The sequence below is a fragment of the Phyllostomus discolor genome, chromosome 2, assembly GCF_004126475.2.
Source record: "Phyllostomus discolor isolate MPI-MPIP mPhyDis1 chromosome 2, mPhyDis1.pri.v3, whole genome shotgun sequence".
Classification (NCBI taxonomy): Eukaryota; Metazoa; Chordata; class Mammalia; order Chiroptera; family Phyllostomidae; genus Phyllostomus; species Phyllostomus discolor.
The window spans coordinates 43,361,252-43,384,654 of NC_040904.2; the positions used below are offsets into that span (position 1 = coordinate 43,361,252).

At 40.0% G+C, this 23,403-nt stretch overlaps 1 protein-coding gene across 1 annotated transcript in view; it reads right to left on the reverse strand.

The window, feature by feature from the left end:
• The window catches only part of MCCC1 (methylcrotonoyl-CoA carboxylase 1), a 58,896-nt gene that overhangs the window by 11,639 nt on the left and 23,854 nt on the right, over positions 1 to 23,403 (reverse strand). The window contains exons 9-14 of the mRNA XM_028505050.2: positions 22,526 to 22,607; positions 9,752 to 9,879; positions 7,255 to 7,438; positions 4,785 to 4,894; positions 2,714 to 2,930; positions 896 to 982 (exon numbers count right to left, since the gene is read on the reverse strand). Coding sequence (XP_028360851.1) covers positions 896 to 982; positions 2,714 to 2,930; positions 4,785 to 4,894; positions 7,255 to 7,438; positions 9,752 to 9,879; positions 22,526 to 22,607 — 808 coding nt within the window. The remainder of the gene's footprint in view (positions 1 to 895; positions 983 to 2,713; positions 2,931 to 4,784; positions 4,895 to 7,254; positions 7,439 to 9,751; positions 9,880 to 22,525; positions 22,608 to 23,403) is intronic.

Here is a 23,403-nt window from a genome sequence, read left to right on the forward strand (position 1 = left end):
GCAGTAGCTTTGGACGTTGTTTTTCTTATTTAAAAGTAATACAGCCCCGACCGGGTAGTGCACTTAGTTACAGCGTTGTCCCTATACACCAAGGCTTCGGGTTTGATCCCTGGTCAAGGCTCATACAAGAATCAACCAAGAATGCATGTATGAGTGGAACAACAAATCAATGTTTCTCTCTCTCTGTCTCTCTCAAAATCAATAAAAAAAAAAAAATGTAATACATCCTCAGGAAGGGAAGGAAGGGAAAAAAGAAATTAAAAAATAGAAGTAATATTATATATTCTTGCTGAAGAAAAATGGCAAAGCAAAGAAAGTACAGAAAGTACAAAGAAGCAAGGGAAAAAATATTGCCTGAAATCCCACCACCAACCTAGGCCACGTGGCTCATCTGGTTGCAGCATCGTTCTTAGGACCAAAAGGTTGTCGGTTTAATTCCAGGCCAGGGCACATGCCTAGGCTGGGAGTTCTATCTTCGTTTGGGGTGTGTTTTGGAGGCAACCAGTCTATGTGTCTCTCTCACATTGATGTCTGTCTGTCTCTCCCTCCTGCCTTCTCTCTCTTAAAAAGAAAAAGACATCTTGCCACCCAATGGTGTCCTCACTAAAATTTTGGAAAATTTTATTTCAGTCATTTTGTTATGCAAATTTTATGACCTATTTTTAGAATATTTACAAAATATAGAAAAGGTGTAATGAAGAAAAATAAAAATCATTAACTGTACCACCTAGAGCCAATCAATTCTATCATTCAGGCATACCTCCTTCCAATGTTTAGATCAGGGATCCTAAAAAATATGCAACTGACTGAATGTGGCCCGGTTGAATCCATTTTCCCAGGTATTTGTGATATACGTCTGTGCAGTACATTTCTCTTCTAATAAAACATTACTTACTGTTTCCACCATCCTTAAGAGTCAGGTTTCTGGTGTAAGAGATATTCAGTCTTCTTCCACTGCTGGATGCAAAGGGAGAATATTGATCTAGAAAAAAAATCAACAATAAATTCATGAACATCAAGCCTACTAAATTTATGCCTTGCAAAAGGAAACAGAAAACACAGTTCCTATGCTGGCAGCTCAAATATGTTTCCTTTGCTCCTCTCATTGCTTTACATTTAAATTAGATATTTTGATTTACATCTCAGGAAATTTCATATGAAAAATCCCAACTTTTCTTTTTCTTTTTTTTTAAGTTTGTTTTTTTTTAAGATTTTATTTATTTATTTTTAGAGAGGGAAGGGAGGGAGAAAGAGAGAGAGAGAGAAGCATCAATGTGCGGTTGCTGGGGGCCATAGCCTGCAACCCAGGCATGTACCCTGACTGGGAATCGAACCTGCGATGCTTTGGTTCGCAGCCTGAGCTCAATCCACTGAGCTACGCCAGCCAGGGCCCAACTTTTCTTAAAAGATGAGAATCTTTGCAGCCTAAACTGTCACCCTCTGGGGGGGTAAGCTGTGCAATGGACACCCCTTTTGACGGGCTGCTGCATCCAGGTCTCCCAGATCTCCGCCACTCACTAGCGCCCTCCCGCCTGGCCTCCGCTGTTCCCCCACGCGGCCGCTGCTGCCTCGGGAGGTCTGAGTGCGCACCCTCCGTCGGACAAGACCCAGAAGCTACAACACAGTGAAATCGAAGTGGTTTATCCTGAAGTTCATATCTGTGCTGGCTATATATTTTTTTAAAAAGGTGAGAGTAAGAGGACACTACAGTTTTAAAATGCTACAGGCTTAAGATCAACATCAGGGGCACATTTAGATGCATTTCCTTTAATGTAGTAACAGGACAAAATGAGGATGGGACACAAATCTAAAGATGTAACTAGGTATATTTTAAGCTTTCAATGTAACTTTCTTGAATGAATCTAGAAGTTAATGATCCTAATATGGGATCTTATAATATATTAATCCTAACAATACTAAAGAGATGAATAGATTTATTTTTCCCCCCTATTTGCTCCAAAGGTCAGAGTTACCTTAAGCAAACATTATGGAGCAAGTCTGGGAGAGCTCAGATCTTGCTCAGCTTCGAGGCAAGAACTTTTTAAAGGAGAACTGACTGAAAATGTAATAAGCTAATGAATTCTCATCATGAATTCCAGCTTCGGGACGCATTAGGAAGTTGAGCGATGACTTGGTGGGGATGTGGACGCAGGGATGCGCCATGTGGCAGTCAGGGGGACTCTGTCATAGTCTTTCCCATGCTCAGGTTCTGTGACACGATGAGGTACCTAGGTCTTCAGTTGTAAGAAATTTGGTTACAGAATGGAAAAAGAAAGGAGGAAATAACTGAACAATAAATCACAGGTAACCTAAAGGAACCTGAGAGTCTCCAGTGCCATGCCTTCAGCCGCCAGGACCTGGGAGTTGCTGCAGGTACACAGGCTGCGAGTCAGCCACAAGGAGCGGTGGGTAGACGAGGCTGGAAGGGATCAGCATGGGCTGAGGCAAGAACTAGTGTTTGGATGAAAAGAGATGCATCTCTGCATTGTTAGGTGATTAGCTAAGTTATATTTAAAGGGTTGCAAAGCATTTATGGGGTGCATCCAGAATATGTGAAGAGCTCTACTTCATCCTAAAAAGCACATTAGCAGAGGATGGTGTCACATGCTGAGAGAAGGAAAGGGAGGCAAGTGTGGCATAAAGAAAGAAAAGCATGTTCAATAATGATTCATAAAATCTCAACAAGCAGAGGAAACAGACATGCATTCTGTACCTTGTGACTGGACTTTGAAAGCATCAGACAGTGCTTTCTCCTTGAGGATGAGGCCCAGAGCTGCCTGGCATAAAAACTCTTTGGCTGCAGCCTTCTGACTGGGCAACAGCTGGTCTCGGTGTTGAGGGATGAAGTCAGTGTGCACATTCCCAGCCTCAAACTCCGGGTGGCCGGACAGGCTGAGGAGGAAGTCGATGTTGGTGTGCAGCCCGACAATCTGGAAAGAGAACAGAGCCGTGTCCCCAGTGAGTGGGGAATCATTCAGGAAAACATCTGTATGGCTTCTGCCCCCTTTGCTAAGTATTATCTACCATAGACAACTCTCAGGAAAACAAATAAAATTAAAAAAAAAAAAACCCACTTCACCATTACTACATATCTGGACTTAACACTGAAAACTACATTCTGCTGTGATAAAGAGATAAAGAGGCCGCAGGCAATACTGTTAGTGTAGGTGGTGTCAAGAAGACATTTAATTGACTCAGGTTAGGAAAGTGGTAAATGTTAAGAAACTTAAATGAGATTTACATGCAAGATTTTAAAGACCCACCACTCAGAACACTCCCAAAACAGAGGTCAGGATTACTACACTGGAGGTGGGATAGGATTAAATGACCTTGAAAGACCTTCCTTTCAAAACTAAAAGTTGGATTTTACACACTGATATAAAAATACAAAAGGTGTAAAACTTAACCCAATAAATGAAATCAAGGGTAAAAGCAGCTATGTCAGACTCAAGTTTATTTGTTCATTTGTTCATTCATTCACTCATTTAAATTTTTTAAAAAGATTTTATTTATTTATTTTTAGAGAGAGGGGAAGGGAGGGAGAAAGAGAAGGAGAGAAACGCCATGGGTGGTTGCCTCTCACATGCCCTTAAATGAGGACCTGGCCCACAACCCAGGCACATGCTCTGACTGGTAACCAAACCAGCAACCCTTTGGTTCACAGGCCAGCACTCTATCCACTGAGCACACCAGCCACAGCTCATTCACTCATTTATTCAATCACTCATTCCTTTGCCATTTACTGAGCACCTTTCAGGTGCCAAACCCTGATTGAGATACTGGGGAACACAGTGAAGAACAAAACACACAAAGTCCTTACTCTCACAGAGCTTACATTGTAGAGAAAGAAAATAAACAATGTCTATACACAAAATTCTAATACAGTGTCAGGTGTGAAGAAAAATCAGTCTGGCTCAGGGCACAGAGAACAGCAAAGGGCCACTTTTAAATGGGGCAGCCTTGTAAGGACTCTGAGGAGGTGAGCAGCAGCTGGGGGTGGGGGAAGAGAGTCCTGTGGTCACCTGGGGAGGAACACCCTGGAGGAGAAAACGGGGACCCAGGCTCCATGCCATGCATCTGAGGAATGGCAAGGAGGCCAGTGCGGGTGGAAGCACAGAGATCAGAGGTTCGATGAAAGCAATGACATAGAATAATCAGAATATCATGGGGTGATCAGAAATCCTTCCATGAAGGTAAATCAGCTGGCATGGGTCTTTCTGCACCAAGAAAATTAATGTGCTGCGGGAAAGTGCCAAACTATCGAACTGACGGTGCTGAACAAAATTATTTTCCTTTGGAGAAAATACCATATTTTGCCATGTATAATGCGCATCCACATTTTGTGCATATCATACACGGGGTTATTATACCCATGGTATGTAATCATTATACCCACATACAATGCACATCCTTCTTTTTCCCTCAAAAAATCTGGGCAAAAAAGTGCACATTATATACAGCAAAATGCAGTAACACCAGACAGTAGGCCACACTTGGGTCGCTCGCCTTATTTACAGGAGGAAGAGGACCTTCCTGTCGGATTTCACTGAAGCACAACACTGACACTAACAGGTTCAGCCCTGCAAGCTTTCTTTTCTGGCTGAAACTGAAAAGTCCTCAAACCCCTGGGAAATTCTCCCAGGTAAAATTATTTTGTTAGTGATATACGGGTACTTGGTGGAAATAGGTTGACAAGGAGAAGGGCTGACCACTTGTGACAGACACACTCGGCTACAGAGACACAGGGAGGATCGGGGCCACCAGCGCGGCCCCAGGTCACTCACGTGGTACTGACGAAGGCTGTACCTCAGTTTTGTCAGCGCCGCCTGGCGGTCTGCAGCCCACACGACCAGCTTCGCAATCATGGGGTCATAGTGCACTGATACTTCATCTCCTGAAATCGAAAAACCACAAAAACCACTCCAAGTCAGAACCAAAGGGACAGAGCATGACAAGCAAGCCATTCTGCTGGGGCTTTATGTACGCTTCACCCTTAACTCTCACAAACCACTGCAGGATGGGTATTGTTACCACCATCTCATTCATGAGGAACCGAAGCTCAGAGGGATTTAAAAGCTTAGCAAATGTCTAAGGGGGGTGTGTCCACCCGAGAGCAGCAGGACCCAAATTCTGTGATTCAGTGACTCCCAGGCTGGTTCCCCATCCTCCCTTCTCCATGGAAGTCAGGGCAGAGCCCCTCTAACTCTCACATCACAACCTCTCTGCCCTTGGCATGCCCATCCCTCCGCCCGATTGTCTTCATCAGATAAATAAGGACAATGATTCCTCTGTCCTGTAGTCATTGGGAGGATTGACAATAAAGTGCCAAGCACCATACCTGGCTGAGCCGATAAACAAATAGCAGCCATCATTACTACTACAGTTAGAGAACAAGAATCTGAATCGCTGGTTAGAAAACAGTTCAGGGCAAAAGGTACATAATAATACCTCCTGTTCTAGAGCCTTGTTGTAATCCTGGCAGGTCACCACAGCCCTCTGAAACCCAGGGCCTTCATATACAAGACCAAGGGGCTGGATTACACTCCCTTATAAAGTTCACCCATCCACCCACCCACTAACATACTGAGCACTTTCTAGGCCTAGGCTTGAGCAAGTGCTACAAATATATATAACATAGAAGACGGTCCCTCCCTTAAGAACCTTACAATCTGATGGAGAAACTAGACGAGGAATAGAGTACTGTAAGATAATATCATGAGGGTGATGTCTGAGGAATGCCCAAGGGGCTGAGGGAACACTGGAGTGTTGGGGGACGCTTCTTGGACTAGACTGACTCGGACTTGACTCCCAGTGTCAAGATGAGAACCTGGCCCTGACCAGTGTGGCTCAGCTGGCTGAGCTTTGTCCCACACAACAAAAGGTCTCCGGTTCAATTCCTGGTCAGGGCACATGCCTGGATTGCGGGTTGCTCCCCGGTTGGAGCTAGTGCAAGAGGCAACTGATTGATGTTTCTCTCACACATCAATGTTTCTCTCCCTCTCTTTCTTCTCCCTTCCCCTCTCTCTAAAAATAAAATAAATAAAAATCTTTAAAGATGTGAACCTGGGAGTCCTTCTCAGAGTTACACCTATTATCCTGTAAGCGCCTTTATTAAATTAACGCAGCAAACTCTGCTTGCCATACAGGGTTTTCTTTTCTGTTGCAAGGGTCCTCTTTTCTTTCCAAGATGTTCTGCTGTTAAGGTAAAAATTTACTACCAGATCTTGCTGCAGTTTCGCCAAGAGCTACCAGAATGTGGCAAATTTATCATCAAGAAGCCCGAATTCCTCCTCACTGTGGCTTCTAAGACCCTATATGATTTGCTCTCAGCCTGCGCCTGCCCCAGCCACACCTCCAACTACCTTCTGCCCTGAACCATTTTCCCAGATATGCGATTTGGTTATAGTTCTCCAAACATACCTTAGTTCAGTTCTCTTCTCTTTGCTTTCCTTTATGCTGTTAAATCTGCCTACCCCAATCCACTCTAGACGCCCTCTTCAGAACAGTGCCTAACATCATGTCCCAGCCCTGAGAACTGCCACAGCTTCTCTACAGCCAAAGTCAAGGCGGCAAGAGGCAGTGGAGGCCCAGGGCTCGGACTCTGGAGCCAGACTGCCAGGGGCTGAGTCTCGGCTGCAAGGGCGATCTTGGGCATCACTTACCTTCTCTGTGTCCTGGTTCCCTCGTCTAGAAAATGGGGGTAATAGAAATGCCTACTCACAGGGTAGTTCTCCTGGTTAAAGGAGGCTTTATAAAAAAAATGTCACCTAGAACAGCACCTGCACGTAAGTGCGAAATAATTGCTAGTTACGACCATTGTTGTTAATCACATGCTGAACTGCGATAGCTCTGGTACTGCTATCATTTTACTTTTAAATTTCTTTTATTATTGTTTAGCTTATGCTGTTTATATATTAATTCTCCAGCTTGACTTGAAGGCAGAGTACCTTAAGCACAGTGAATACTGGTCACCTTAAATCATTTTGGGAACCAGGCAAAGTAAAAATATAAAACAATGCACACAAAATATTTGTTGCTTAGGTTTGACCAAGTAATTGGTTAAAATTACTAGTCATTCTTTAAAAAAAAAAAAAAACTATTCCAGAAGGAAAAAATAAAGATTACTGGGAAATGAATTAAATCCTTTATTTTAAAACATACTAGACATTTCCATAAGACACAGGGAAACGACCCTGTCTGAAAATAATAATGCACTAAAAGTTCAAAGAGACCTTTTGTCTTACTCCGGCTCACCTTGCCGGACTCCAGTTTCGATCCTAGTGGACACGTCTGCTGGTGGCGTGGAGAGATGCACCAGTGGTCCGGCCCCTGGCATGAAGTTATTGTGAGGGTCTTCTGCATATATCCGAGCTTCAAACGCATGGCCTTGCAAAGTTATTTCTTCCTGGCTCAAAGGAATCTTCTCTCCTGCTGCAATCTAGTGATCGAAGAGTACATACTTCTTTTAAAAAACCCACCTTAAAGCACCTGCAAAACTAGTAAGATGGGGGTCCTCCCTTTTCTATGTAAAATGTACATTTGGACTTTACAATGAAGCCAAATAAAAATCACTTTATTCACTCCTTTCAGTATTGGGTGAAAGCTAAAAAGAGATTTAAAAACAGATGCAGCTTGAAAAGAAAGTATGAATTACAATGGAGCTCTAGATTTTTAAAATAGAGAATGCAGGAAAACTGCCGACAATTATAAATATAAAAATCAGTGTTTTTTCCACTATAATTGAAACTAAGATTTCTTTCTGGCACTGTAGTCTCAGCTTTCATGTAAACCATTATCACTCAAATCAGTCTTTTTTTCTTAATAGTAAATATTAGTTGGTGTTCAGGACTATATTGAAAGCTACGGGTAAAGTGTGACATTAGACATATCTTTAATTTTAATCAGCAAGTGAGTTGTAAAGCAAAGCATTATGTTCCTCAGAAAGGGGGACATAATGGTTTTCCAGGTTTATTGTGTTTATATATATATTTCACGGCACCAGATTACAAACAGATGACGACTACTGTTTATCATTGCTATAATGACAATTTTAGCCATTATGTAAATACAAATCTCTAACTAACTAGTGTAATTTGGAAAAGGCTATCGGAGGACTTGCTGTCACACGTCCCTTAACTTTTCCTCCAAGATGAGAAAATGACAAGCTGAGATACCAAAAGATCTCAGGGAAAGACACTGAAATAACCTAGCATAACACTGAGCTAAACAGGTAAGTGTAAAACAAAAGCAAAGGTTTCATTGCTTTAAATATGTAAAGAAGAAAAATCAGGAACCACGGCAAGAAGGAATAAAAGGAAAATGGACTGAATTGATGACATTATGGCATATTGTTTCAAACCATGAACTCCGTGTCATCTTCTTTAGGACCCTTTTATCCTCCATGATTTCAAGATTCAGGACTCTCTTGGGCTACTGTTTCAGAAAAAAAAATCTTCCTTTTCCTTACATTCTGGAAACATAAGCACTCTTTCCAGAAGTTTCTAAATCCACTACAGTTTTCCTGACACCCACTAACACTTACTAGCCTGATGTGCCTGCTTTTCATTAGCTCCCAAGGTTATAGAGGCCCAGAAGAATCTTTTGGCTCAATTAAAACCACCAATCATCCCTAAGGAAATAGCAAAAGGAACATCGTATTATTGTCCACAGGAGTTCTGAAAAGACAGAAATTATCAAAACAATCAAGACTTCAGCATCACAGCATGAAAAAAGCAATTTAGATTCAGGATATATAAAGAACGAAGAATCTCAGAGAGATTGAGACTATTCGCCTTGACTGGTGTGGCTCACTTGGTTGGGTGCTGCCCCACAGAGCGAAAGGTCACGGGTTTGATTCCCGGGCAGGGCACACGCCTGGGCTGCAGGTCTGGTTCTCCATCAGGTGTGTACGAGAGGCGAGTGATTGATGTTTCTCCTTCACATCGAAGTTTCTCTCACTCTTTGTCTCCCTCCCTTCCCCCTCTCTTAAATAAATAAATAAAATCTTTTAAAAAAGATTATTCATATGGCTTAAAACACTTTCTTTATATTTAAAAAAAGAAGGCTGAGACATGATCTATTGTTTTCAATAAAGGGAAAAACTCACTAAGCTATTAATAATATTGGAAATAAAATGCTTTGTGGAACGCTGGCTGGTCTAGGTCAGTGCTTCTCATGCTACCGATAATAAAGGAACAGTGGTGGCCTTACACCTCTGTAAAACCAGCAGGCATGTCACAGCAAGGCCAGAACTGCTTTGAAGACCCCTCCACAGGCGTCACACCACCATGGGCAGCAACAGTCTGAGTCTCACGGACCACTCTATTGGTCAAGACCATTCCCTAGGCTCTTCCTTCCCAACTCTGTCTCAGCTCACTTCCTCTGGGCTTGCATTTGTCCTGCCTCCATAATCCAGCGACGCCCTGGCTCAGAGAGATGTGGCCTGGGGTATAGCACAAGGCTTCGGTGCTGATATTACGTGGTCACAAGCCATCCTCAGTGGCAGCAGCTCCTGCTGGCTGCCCCGTGCCTCATGGGGAATAATGGTAATTAACACATTAGGAGTCTGTGTCCATGAAGTGACAATAATGTCATAGCATCCAATGCAGTGTCACTTTCATTTAACCTCCCATTTTCCTGTTCTTATCATAACCACCAAGAATTGAACCCTTATCCAAAATGACACCTTTTTCTAGGAGACCAGCAGGTAAGTGGTTTCAAGACTGATGTTTAATAGAAAAAATATTCTCACCTTAAGCTGCCACTCCACCAAGTCAGTTCCTGTGATCATCTCAGTAACAGGATGTTCCACCTGCAGCCTTGTATTCATCTCCATGAAGTAGAAATTGTGTTGTGAGTCCATAATAAACTCCACAGTTCCTACAAGATAAAATACAACGGTTACATTTCAGAAGCATATAGTCAGTAGCAAATTAAAATGCCCATGATGTATCACAGTTTTACCACTTCCTTCACTCACTGGTACTATGTATTTCATGAAGAAAACATCCCACGTGTAGCAGCAAATGATTCGCAGTCAAAAGTAGGGAGCCACGAGAAAGTTTGCAACAGAAAAATATGTTTGGGGCTTTGAGCAAAGGGTAAGCTCCAGGTATGAACCAGTCGGAGCTGCCACAGCAGCGAGGCCCCGGCTGCCCAGGCAGGTGTTGCGCTGCTCAGTGCACCCAGATCTCGGGCAACCGCCCCCGTGGCAGCCTGTCTCGCTCCAACCCCGTGGAGAAAAACACAGTTCTTTCTTCCCTGATTATGGGCTCTTGGAAATTTTCTTTAAAAGTCCTTTTGCTGGTGACCCATTGAAATATTGCTTAGCAACTAAACCTTATGTTGATAATATCTTATCTATTGGCATTTTATTAAGCACTATAAAACTTCCTCCAGCTTTATTAAGGTATAAAAATGATCCATTTTAAGAGAAGTATATTGAGTTTCACAGTTGAATATAGTCATGTAATCTCCACCGCAATGAAAATACAGAACATTTCCATCATCCAAAAAGTTCTCTTGTGCCCTGTGCAGTCGGTCCCTTCCCCGGGCCCCAGGCAATTACTAGTCTGCTCTCTGTCATTATAGTTTTTTTCCCTAGAATATCATAGACATAAAATAATGTGGAGCATAGTATTTGGTGTTTGTTTGAGATTTTTCACTTGGCCTAAAGTTAGTTTCACACACTGCTGCCCCTATAACAGCACGGTTTGTGCTGCGTGGGTCCACTTATGCAAGGATTGCTTTCAATCACTATATTGGAAAAATTTTTGAAGATTTGAAGATTTGAATTTTTGAAGATTTTTTTTACCAGCAATTAAAAACTTCAAAAATCTAAAAATTGCTGGTAAAAAAATTTATTTTTATTTATTTTAAAGAAGATACTGTAAATGAATCCAGCCCTAGTCAGATAGCTCAGTTCGTTACAGCATTGTCCAGATACACCAAGGTTGCAGGTTCAATCCCCAGTGAGGGCACATACCAGAAGCAACCATGAATGCATAAATAAATGGAATGACAAAAATTCAAAATTCTCTCCCTCTTTCTCTCTAATATCAATAAATTTAAAAAAAATTTTTTAAAGATAAATGGATCCAGTGTAAGGATAATTGTAAAATAAGAAAACTTGTGAAGTCATCATTGTAGCTATGCCAGCCAGCATTTTTTGCAAAATACCTTTTTATCTCATACTGAAAATGCAGCTTTTGTGGGTACAACATTGCTATAAGAAAGGCATACCTATGGACTCTAACATGGTTTCAGAAAAAGAGAAGTCATTATATGACAACTTAAAAGCAAAAAGATAGTGAAGGCTCTAAAGCTGGAGAATTTAATGACAGCAAAGGATGGTTTGATAATTTTAGGAAGAGGTTTGGCTTAAAAATTGTCAGGATAACAGGAGAAGTAGCTTCTGCCAAACCAGAGGCAGCAGACAAGCTCCCAGATGGCACTGAGGAACTCACTGAGGAGAAAGGATACCTGCCTGAATATGTTTTTAATGCAAATGAAAGTGCCCTATCCTGGGGGGAAAAGGCCACAAAGGACATTTATCAATAAGGAAGAGAAGCAAATACTAGGATTTAAGGCAGGAAGAGGTTAACTCTATCGTTTTGTACAAATGCAATCTGGTTCACAGCTAAATGCTGTGGCTATAAAGCTGCTAGTCCTCAGCCTGGGAGGGAACCCATAAACACTGGCTGCCTGTCTTTTGGTATAAAAGGCCTGGGCAACAAGAACCCCTTTTCTGGACTGGTCCCATTGAGGCTTTGTCCCTGAAGTCAGGAAGCACCTTGTCAGTAAGGAATTGCTTTTCAAAGTTCTTTTGATACTGGACAGTAACTCTGGCCACCCAGAACCCCGTGAGTTAACACTAAAGGCATCAGAGTGGTCTACTTTCCCCCCACATGATGTCTCTAATTCAGCCTCTAGAGCAAGGGGTGATAAGGACTTGAAGGCTCATCATGCACAGCATTCCATGCAAAGGATTATCAATGCTATGGAAGAGGATCCCTACAAAGGCAACATGATGAAAATCTGGAAGGATTACACTATTGAAAGTGCCATGGATGTCACAGAAAAGGCCATGAGACCATCAAGCCTGAAGAGTAAGTTCCTGCTGGACAAAACTGTGTCCAGATGTTGTGCGTGACTGCACAGGATTTACGGCAGGGCCAGTCAAGGAAGGCATGAGATTGTACAGATGGCAAAAAAGAAAAAATGTGGGGGGTAAAGGGTTTCAAGACATTGATCTTGGGGGAATTCTAGAGCTAACAGATACCACACCGGAGGAATTCACAGACGATGACCTGACGGAGATGAGTGCTTCTGGACCAGTGCCAGGCGGGGAGGAAGGCGTGGAAGAGGCACAGCCAGAAAACAAGCTGACATCAGACAATGGGGCAGAAGGGCGCTGATTATTCAAGTCGGCTTTTGACTTTTTTGTAACAAGGATCCTTCTACGATACCAGTACTGAAACTAAAGTGAACAAGGAAGGTGGATTGGCACCATATAGAAACATTTTTAGAGAAGTGAAAGAGCAGAAAAGCCAGGTAGAAACCATGATGTATTTCCATAAAGTTGGGCTAAGTGTGCCTGCTTCTCCTGCCTGCCCTTGCACTTCTCTCCACCTCTCCCACTCCTGAGACAGCAAGACCAACTCTTCCTCTTCCTCCTCAGCCCATTCCACGTGAAGATGACAAGGACGAAGACCTTTATGACGATCCGCTTTGACTTAATGAATAGTAAGTAACTGTGCTTATAGTTAATAAACTTATCTGTGCATATGTCTTCCTTTGAAAATCTAGTAAGTGTACAGCAAAAACTATATGACATTTTTGTCATCATCACCTAAGTATTCAACATGTAGAACATCATGTGGAAGGCTCGTATTGAAGTAGATAGCCTATCCTTACATAGGCATGAGTGATATTTAACATAATTTATAACTTTGCTTTTAAAAATTATATTACTATACAGTAAGCCTCTCTCTCTTCATTGGAGAAAATGTACATCAACTGATTATCACAGGTAAATGCTTTTTTAAAAAACGTAACAGTGTTTCTAGTACTGTATTATAAATATGACTATAATACTATATGCCCTAAAAATGTTGTGATTCATTATAGGCTAGGCTTCTATAAAGCAATCATATCAATAACATGAAGCTACCATAAGCTATCATATTGCTGCTTCTTTGTTATCAATGACATAATTGTTATACCTGTAAACAAATGTGAATCTTTTTCAAATTATCTTTTCATTTTCAATGTCCAGGGTTAGTAATATGTATAACATCTGCAGTGTTTTGTATCACATAAGACACTACTGATACAGGTGCTGACAGATGGTTCATCTTATAAACAGTCAATGTGAACTTACAGTATTGACAAATACAGCCCAGTACTGTAAATATATTTTCTCCTCATGATTTACTTAATTTTTCTTTTCTATAGCTGACTTTATTGTAAGAATACAATATATGACACATATAATGTACAAATATGTGTTAACTGACTATTATGTTGTCAGTAAGGCTCCCAGTCCTCACAGTAGGCTGTTAGTAGTTAAGTTTTAGGGGAACCAAAACTTATAAATGGATTCTTCCTCTGTATGTGGGGTCAGTGCTCCTAAATCCCCATGCTGTTCAAGGGTCAACAGTAATTTAAAATGGTTTTTCAAATTGTGGGTCACAGTTCATTGGTGGATTGTCAAAATTAAGTGAAGGCTTCCAAGTATCTGGTCCAAAATATAAGGAACTTAAGCCACCATTCTATCCTGGCAACAAGTAAAAGGTCTAAAAACCTGAAGAATCAACATCTCTTCCTAGACGCATGAGAGACATGAAGCCATGGGGCAAACCAGAGCTCCCAGAACTGGAGAGACAGACAGGCAAATACAGAGATTCACAACCTACCAGAGATTCACAACCTACCAGATTCACAAGCAAAGAACCTCTGCAGAAACAAGTCCCTGAGTAGGAGAACCTGGATAATTGATGAATTGCTAGAGGCTTGGTATGGACAGGTCTGAGACTTAAAAATCCCAGGGGGAATCTAGTTATAGAGGGACCCCAAACTTTGTGATTATAAAAATATAATATCACTTTGTGATATCCAGGAGCGCTATCAGGTCCTCACAGTAAATATTGGAGAAAGATCCCCTTGGGTCTCCAGCAATAGGAGGGGAAAAGAAACTCTTTGAAGTATGCCAGAATTCTGTTCTTCTTAATAAGATCTGCCTTTAAGAAAAACTATTTTACCAGAACCTAAACTATCGGGGTTTTATCAGAACCTAATTAACATAAATGGGGGAAGGCAAATACACAACTCCAGTCCCTTCCAGACATCCCATCCCACCTAACAGAGTAAATCAAAACCAAAAACAAACATAAACAAACTGAGAAGCACAGAGAGAGCTAATAGTTTGGGGTCAAACTCACTGAACACTTAGATCTAATAATCATAGGACTACAGAACCTTTCCCTTCCCCATACGTTATGACTATGTCACTAGAGATCTATTTATCATCATTCCTTTTAGCTAGTGCACATGTCTAGCTGTCAACAAAAAAAATTATCAGGCATACTAACAGGCAAAAAATACAATTTGAAGAGACCGAACAAACATTAAAACCAGACTCAGATATGGTAGAGAGATTGGAATTATCAGACCAGGATAATTCTGTACCCTGTCAAATTACCCTTCAAAAGTGAAAACAGAAATAAAGACTGTCTCAGATCAACAAAAAGTTCTTCAGAGAGAAGTAAAATGATATAGAGCAAAAAAAAGATGATACAGCCAATATTCCAAGAAGAAACAACAATCCTTAATGTGTATGCATGAACAACAGTGTGTTGAAATGCATACTGAGAACTGCAGAGAGAACTAGATGAAACCACGAATACAACTGGAGACTTTAATACCTCTCCACCAGAAATGGGCAAATCTGACAGGCAGGAAATCAGGAAGGATGTAGCTGAACTCCACAGCACCACTGACAAACTGGGTATAACTGACACCTCCAGACTGCTTCATCCAACAACAGCATATTACATATTCTCTAGCTTACACAAGAGAGACCACATTCAGGGCCATAAAAAAACACCTTCACAAATTTAAAAGAATAAATATCATACAATGTCTGCTCTTAGACCACAATTAAACTAAGTATTTTTAATATATTTTATTGATTATGCTATTACAGTTGTTCCATTCCCCCCTTCACTCCCCTCCACCCTGTACACCCTCTCCCACCCACTTCCCCCCCCTTTAGTTCATGTCCATGTGTCATATTTATAAGTTCTTCAGCTTCTACATTTCTCATACTATTCTTACCCTCCCCCTGTCTATTTCCTACCTACAATCTATGCTACTTATTCTCTGTACCTTTTCCCCCTCTCTCCTCCTCCCACTCCCCTGTTGCTAACCCTCCATGTGCCCTCCATTTCTGTGGTTCTGTTCCTGTTCTAGTTGTTTGCTTAGTTTCTTTTGGTTTTGCTTTAGGTGTGGTTGTTAGTAATTGTGAGTTTGCTGTCCTTTTACTATACATATTTTTTTTATCTTCTTTTCTTAGATAAGTCCCTTTAACACTTCATAAAATAAGGGCTTGGTGATGCTGAACTCCTTTAACTTGACCTTATCTGAAAAGCACTTTATCTGCCTTTCCATTCTAAATGAAAGCTTTGCTGGATAGAGTAATCTGGAATATAGGTCCTTGTCTTTCATGACTTGGAATACTTCTTTCCAGCCCCTTCTTGCCTGTAAGGTCTCTTTTGAGAAACCAGCTGACAGTCTGATGGGAACTCCTTTGTAGGTGACTGTCCCCTTATCTCTTGCTGCTTCTAGGATTCTTTCCTTCATTTTTACTTTGGCTAATGTTATTATGATGTGCCTTGGTGTGTTTCTTCTTGGGTCCAACTTCTTTGGGACTCTCTGAGCTTCCTGGACTTCCTGGAAGTCTATTTCCTTTGCCAGATTGGGGAAGTTCTCCTTTATTATTTGTTCAAATACGTTTTTAATCTGTTGCTCTACCTCTTCCCCTTCTGGTATCCCTATAATTCAGATGTTGGAACGTTTAAAGATGTCCTGGAGGTTCCTAAGCTTCTCCTTGTTCTTTTTGAATTCTTATTTCTCCATTCTTTCCTGTTTGGTTGTTTCTCTCTTCCTTCTGGTCCGCTCTATTGTTTTGAGTCCCACTTTCCTTCCCATCACTGTTGGTTCCTTGTGCATTTTCTTCATTTCTTTTATGATAACCTGCATTTTTTCATCTAATTTGCGACCAAAATAAACCAATTCTGTGAGCTTCCTGATCACCAGTGTTTTGAACTGTGCATCTGATAGGTTAGCTATCTCTTAGTCGCTCAAAAGGATGAGTTCTGGGGCACTGATTTGTGCTTCTGTTTGAGCCATCTCTCTCTCTCTCTCTCTCTTTTTTTTTGGACTGGTCACTCCTGTTTCAGTGAGGGGTGGAGCCTTAAGTGTTCACCAGGGCTGGGCACCCCAGTTGCTAGATTGTGATGTTGTTTGTGAGGGCAGGGTCAAGAGGGAACAATGGTGGTAGCTCCATTCTCCGTGGGATCTCAGTCCCTTCTCTGGGACCCTGGATTGCGCACTCTGCCCTGCTCCACAATCGCCACCTCACTGGGTCTGCCAGCTGCCGCTTGTGTACTCATAGTCCACCCGCGGCGATCTTGCGCGCCCCAGATGCCTTACATGCTCCCAGTTGCCTTTTGCGCCCTGTTCTCCACGCCCCACTGCTTGTCTCAGCCCCTCCTACCGGTCTGGATAAACAGGTCTATTTCAACTTCTTGGCTGTCCGACTTCCATTCAGATAAATTTTCTGTCAGTTCTGGGTGTTATTCTGCCTCTAAATTGTTGTTGTTCCAATCTTGGTTGGAACAACAACAATCTTGGTTGTGCGTGGAGGTACTGTACGTCCACCTATGCCTCCATCTTGCTGGAAGTCCAACTAAGTATTAATAAACTAAACTAAAAATCATTAACAGAAAGATAGCTGAAAAAAAAAATCCCAAAATATTTGTAGATAAAACAACACTGTATTTAACACATGGGTCAAAGAACTCACAAGAGAAATTAAATGAAAATGGAATGACAGCTTACCAAAACTTTGGGGATGCACCAAAAGCAGTACTTAGAATTTTATAGCATTGGATCCATATATTAGAGAAAAGAAATCTGTCAATAATCTAAGCTTCCATTTTAGGAAACTAGAAAAAAATAGAGCAAATTAATTCCAAAGTAAGCAGAAAAAAATAAAATACAAAAAAATTAGAGGAAAAATCCATGAAATTAAAAATAGGAAATAGAGAAAAATCAACAAAACCAGAAGTTGGTTCTTTGAAAAAAATCAATAAAATTGATAAACTTCTAGCCAAGCTATCTAAGAAAAACAAAAAGAAGAGAAAAGCAACAAAACCAAAAATTAGTACTTTGAAAAAAAATCAATAAAATTGATAAGCCTCTAGCCAGGCTATGTAAGAAAAACAAAGAGAAGGTAAAAAGTACTAATATCAGAAATGGAAGAAGGGACAATCACTACCTGTTCCCATGGACATTAAAGGGATAATAAAGGAATAGTATATATAATTCTACATACAGATTTGACAACCTAGATGAAATGGACTAAACTTTCCAGTTATTTGGCACATTGTGCCTTCCTGAAAGACACACTGTGCCAAAGCTCACACAAGAAGAAAGACAATCCTATGTCATTAAGGAAGTTGAATCAATTATTAATAACGTTCTAAAACAGAAAGTAACAGGCTCGGATGGATTTACTGGTAAATTCTACCAAATATTTAAGGAAGAAATTATATCAATTCTCAAGCAGATAAGGACATTACAAGGAAAGAAATCTACAAACCAATATCTTTTATGAACAAGGATGCAAAACTCTCAACAAAATATTTGATTAGCAAATCAAATCCAAAATCTATAAAAAGGATTACATACCACAATCAAGTAGGATTTATCCCAGTATTCAAGGCTGCTTCAACATTTGAAAATCAATTAATGTAATCCATCACATCAAAAGGCTAAAGAATCACATGATCATGTCAACAAATGCAGAAGAAGCCTTTAATAAAAGCCAATGTCCAATTATAATAAAAACTCACAAAGTAGAACAGAGGGAAATTTCTTCAGTAAAGAAGATTTACAAAAAAACTTTCAACTTATGATGTACATCATACTTAATGATAAGAAAACTAGAAGCTTTCCTACCGAGATCAGAAACAAGGAAGGCAAGGATGTCTGTTCTTACCACTCCTTTTCAATATAGCACAGAAGTCATAGCTAATGCAATAAGGCAAGAAAAGCAAATAAAAAGGTATACAGATTAGGAAGGAAGAAATACAACTGTCTTTGTTCACAGATGACTCAATCACCTATGTAGAAAATCTGAAATTGACAAAAAAAACCACTCCTAGAACTAACATGATATGGCAAAGTTCTAGTATACAAGATTAATATACAAAAGCCAATCATTTTCCTATACATTAATGGTGAATAAGTGAAATCTGAAACTAACAATGCAATACCATTTACATTAGTACCCAAAATAAAATAGGTATAGATTTAATAATTTATGTACAAGATCTATACCAAAAAATTGCAAAACTTTCATAAAAGAACTCAAAGAAGAACTAAATAAATTGAAAGATATTCCATGTTCATGAGTAGAAGATTCAATATTGTGAAGATATCAGCTCTTCTAAACTTAATCTATAGATTCAACACAATCCCAATCAAAATTCCAGCCAGTTATTTTGTGGGTATCATGAAACTAATTCTCAAGTTTATATAGAGAGGCAGAAGACCCAAAATAGCCAACTCAATACTAAGGAAGAACAAAGTTGGAGAACTAAAACTACCTTACTTCAAGACTTACTATAAAGCTACAGTAATTAAAACATTCAAGCAATGGTGAAAGAATAGACAAATAGATCAATGGAACAAGATAGAGGGCCCAGAAATAGACCCAGGTAAATGCAGCCAACTGATCTTTGACAAAGAAGGAAAGGCAATACAATGGAGCAAAGAGTCAATATTGAAAAGAGTCTTTTCAACAAATGGTGCTGGAACAACTGAACATCCACATGCAAAAAAAATGAATCCAGACACATACCTTACACCCTTCACAAAAATTAACTCAAAATGAATCATAAACCTAGACAGCACAGAAGAAAACCTAGGTGACCTTGGATATGGTGATGCTTTTTTGGACACAACAAAAAGGGCACAATCCATGGAAAAAAATAATTGATAAACAGGTGGCAAGTAAGCATGTGAAAAGATGATCCATAACATATGTCAGAAGGGAAATGCAAATAAAAAAAACAATAGGTACCACTACACACCTATGAGAAAGGCCAAAATCTGGAACACTGAATACCATATCATGGTGAGAACACCGAGCAACAGGAACAATAGTACACAGCTGCTGAGAATGCAAAACGGCACAGCCACTCTGGAAGACAGTTTGGCAGCTTCTTACATAACTAAACATAATCTCACCATATGTTCTAGCAATCATGTCTTTTGGCATTTACCTAAATAAATGGAAACTTAGGTCAATGCAAAAACCTGCACACAGATATTTATAGCAGCTTTATTTATAATTGCCAAAATTTGGAAGGAACCAAGATGTCCTTCAGGAGGTAAAGGGATAAATAAACTGTGGTGCACCCAGACTGGAATGTTACTTAGTGCTGAAAGGAAAAGAGCTAACAAGCCATGAAGAGACATGGAAAAAACTTAAATTCATATTAGTAAGTAAAAGGAGCCAATCTTAAAGTCTACATATTGTATGATTCCAGATACATAACATTCTGGGAAAGACCATCGTCTTTTTATTGCCTTCATAGAGGTAACAAAAAGATCAGTGGTTGGAGGCAGGAAAGGATGGAGAGCAGAACACAGAGGATATTTAGGGAAGTAAAACTACTCTTTCTGTATGACACTACGCGGTAGATACATGTGATTATATATTTGTCCAAACTCGGTATATATTTAACATCAAGAATGAACCCTCATGTTCTCTGAGTGATAATGATGTATCAGTGTACATTTACTGACTATGACAAATGCACCACTCTGATGTGGGATGTTGATAATGGGGGAGGCTATGCATGTGTAGGCACAGGGGGTATATGGAAAAATTTCTGTACTTTCTGCTCAATTTTACTGTGAACCTAAAACCACTATAGAAAATAAAGTTTATTAATTAGAGACTTCCAGCCAAGATGGAGGCGTAGGTAGACATACTTTGCCTCCTTGCACAACCAAAAGAAGGACAACAACAAACTTAAAAACAAAAAATAACAAGAATGGCCAGAAAATCAAGCTGTATGGAAGTCTGACAACCACAGAGTTAAAGAAGAAACATTTATTCAGGCTGGTAGGAGGGACAGAAATGGACAGCCAGGGGGAGAGGCTATACCTCAAGGTATGGCTGGAGGACCTGGAGAGCAAGGCCAAACCTGGAGGACCTGGAAGGCAAGGAGGAGGCTGGTGAATTGGGAGGTCCCACATTTGTATGCAGATAAGCCAGGAGGAACAACTGGGGAACAAGAAGACCACACAACCCAGGGTTCCAGGGTGGGGAAAGAAAACCTCAAAACCTCTTGACTGTAAAAACCTATGGGGGTTGCAGCAGTGGGAGAAACTCGCAGTCTCACAGGAGAGTTCATTGGAGACACTCACAGGGTCCTGGAATGTACACAAACCCACCCACTTGGGAAGCAGCGCCAGAAGAGCCCAATTTGCTTGTAGCAGGGGAAGTGACTGAAAGTCAGCCAAGAGCCAAGCAAGAGGCATTGTTCCCTCTCAGACCCTGCCCCCATATAAAGTGCCACAATGCACCCACACAAGTTGCCCCACCCTGGTGAATACTTAAGGCTCCACCCCTTACAATGTAAGAGGCATGCTGAAATAAAAAAACATGATCCAAATGCAAGAACAAATCAAAGCTCCAAAAACAGAACTAAGCTGAAGAGATAGCCAACCTATCAGATGCAGAGTTGAAAACACTGGTAATTAGGTAATCTGGATGCTCACAGAAATGATTTATGGTCACAAAATAGAGGAAAAAGTGAAGACTATGCAGAGTGACATAAAGAAAAGTACACAGGGAACCAACAGTGAAGGGAAGGAAACCTGGACTCAAATCAACAATTTGGACCAGAAGGAAGAAATAAACATTCAACTGAAACAGAATAAAGAAACAAGAATTCAGAAAAATGAGAAGATTAGCAACCTCCAGGACAACTCTAAATATTCCAACTTCTGAATCATAGGGGTGCCAGAAGGGTGCCAGAAGGAGAAGAAGAAGAACAAGAAATGGAAAACTGATTTGAAAAAATAATGGAGGAGAACTATCCTAATCTGGCAAAGGAAATAGACTTCCAGGAAGCCCAGAGACTCCCAAAGAAGTTGGACTCAAGGAAGCACACATCAAGGCACATCATAATTACATTAGCCAAGATTAAAGAGAAGGGAAGACTCTTAAAAGCAGCAAGAGAAAAAAGAGACAGTTACCTACAAAGGAGTTCCCATAAGACTCTCAGCTGATTTCTCAGAAGAAACTTTACAGGCAAGAAGGGGCTAGAAGGAGGTATTTGAAGTCATGAAAGGCAAGGACCTATACCCAAGATTGCTCTTCCCAGCAAAGCTATCATTTAGAATGGAAGGGCAGATAAAGTACTTCCCAGATAAGGTCAAGGTAAAGGAGTTCATCATCAGCAAGCCCTTATTGTGGGAAATAAGAGACTTATCTAAGAAAAGAAGATCAAAACTATGAACAGTAAAATGACAATAAACTCACAACTATCAACAACTGACCCTAAAAAAAACAAAAACAAAAAACAAACTAAGCAAATAACTAGAACAGGAATAGAATCATAGAAATGGAGATTACATGGAGGGTTATTCGTGGGGAGTGAGGGAGAATGGGGGAAAAGGTACAGGGAATAAGAAGCATAATAGGTAGGTACAAAACAGACAGGGTGGTTAAGAATAGTATAGGAAATGGAGGAGCCAAAGAACTTACATGTATGACCCATGGACATGTACTAAGTGGGTGGTGGGGTGGAGGGAAAGCTGGTGGGAGGAGAGGTGCAGGGCAGAGGGGAATAAAAAGGAGCAAAAAAATGGGACAATTGTAATAGCATAATCAATAAAATATATTTTTTAAAAAATCAATAAATTTTAAGAGAAAAACAGTTTATTGATTTAAAAATCAATATAGTAATTTTACTTTAAAATAGGATAGAAAATATTGAACAGCATTTTTACATATTCTTTAGTAAAAGCTTTTTTTCAAGCATATATGAATGTAAATACAAGTGTGTGTGTATATACAGGGTCTTAATATAAAATAGATTTTTTCTGTGGATTTTGTCAAAAAGGTTTAAAAGCCACTGATGTAAAAGTTGTATGTTTCTTTTGTTTCTGAATCATAAATAAATTATTGTTTCTCCTCTTTTACAATGAAATCTTAACATACCTGCTCCAACATAATTTACAGCCTTAGCAGCTCTGACTGCAGCTTCTCCAAGCTTTTTTCTTACTTCAGGTTTAATACCAGGCTATGGGAAAATATTTAAATAAATTTCCATTAGTTCCTTGCTCTACTAGAAATTTCCATTAAGATCCAATATTACATCTATTACATAGTATTACTATACTATTACTATTACATTTACTAATTAGTATTACATTACTAATACTATTGCTATTACTATTACATAGTAATACTATGTGTATCAGATATCACATTAAAGAGATAATAACAACGATAAAAAGCTAACTTTTAGTGTGCCAGTTTAACTGTCGCATTACCAAAGTTTAATGGCTCTGCTAGTAATTCCTATGAACTGCAGATATTCTGCAGCATACTGACGTATCTTTGCCCCTTGTACGTACATAACAACTTTTATAACTATATGTCTACCTAAAATATGAAAACTTTGAACAATCCCAATTTTAAGATGATAAAGCAATCTGGTTCACGTGCCCAATAATTATCTTGGAGCATGGTAAACCTTGAGATTTCAAGTTAATTAAGAAAGGTTTAAAAAAAGAAATCTTGTCAAAAAATAGGCAAAGCTTTTAAAATTTTGAAAACTGTGCTCTACAGATATATACTTAAGTAGGCACCATTTGAAAATAAGGCTTTACTGAAATTATTGCTGACATTTACTTCAAATAGTATAATAGACTCTGCAACAGGAATGAAAATTTTAATATGAGAATAACAAACTGATGAACCAGAAACTGCAGATTCCTGACCTGATAGAAATATATGCTGATAAAAGCATGTATGATATCCCTGACCAGTACGGCTCAGTTGGTTGGTTGTTGTCCTGTAGCGCTAAAGGTCAC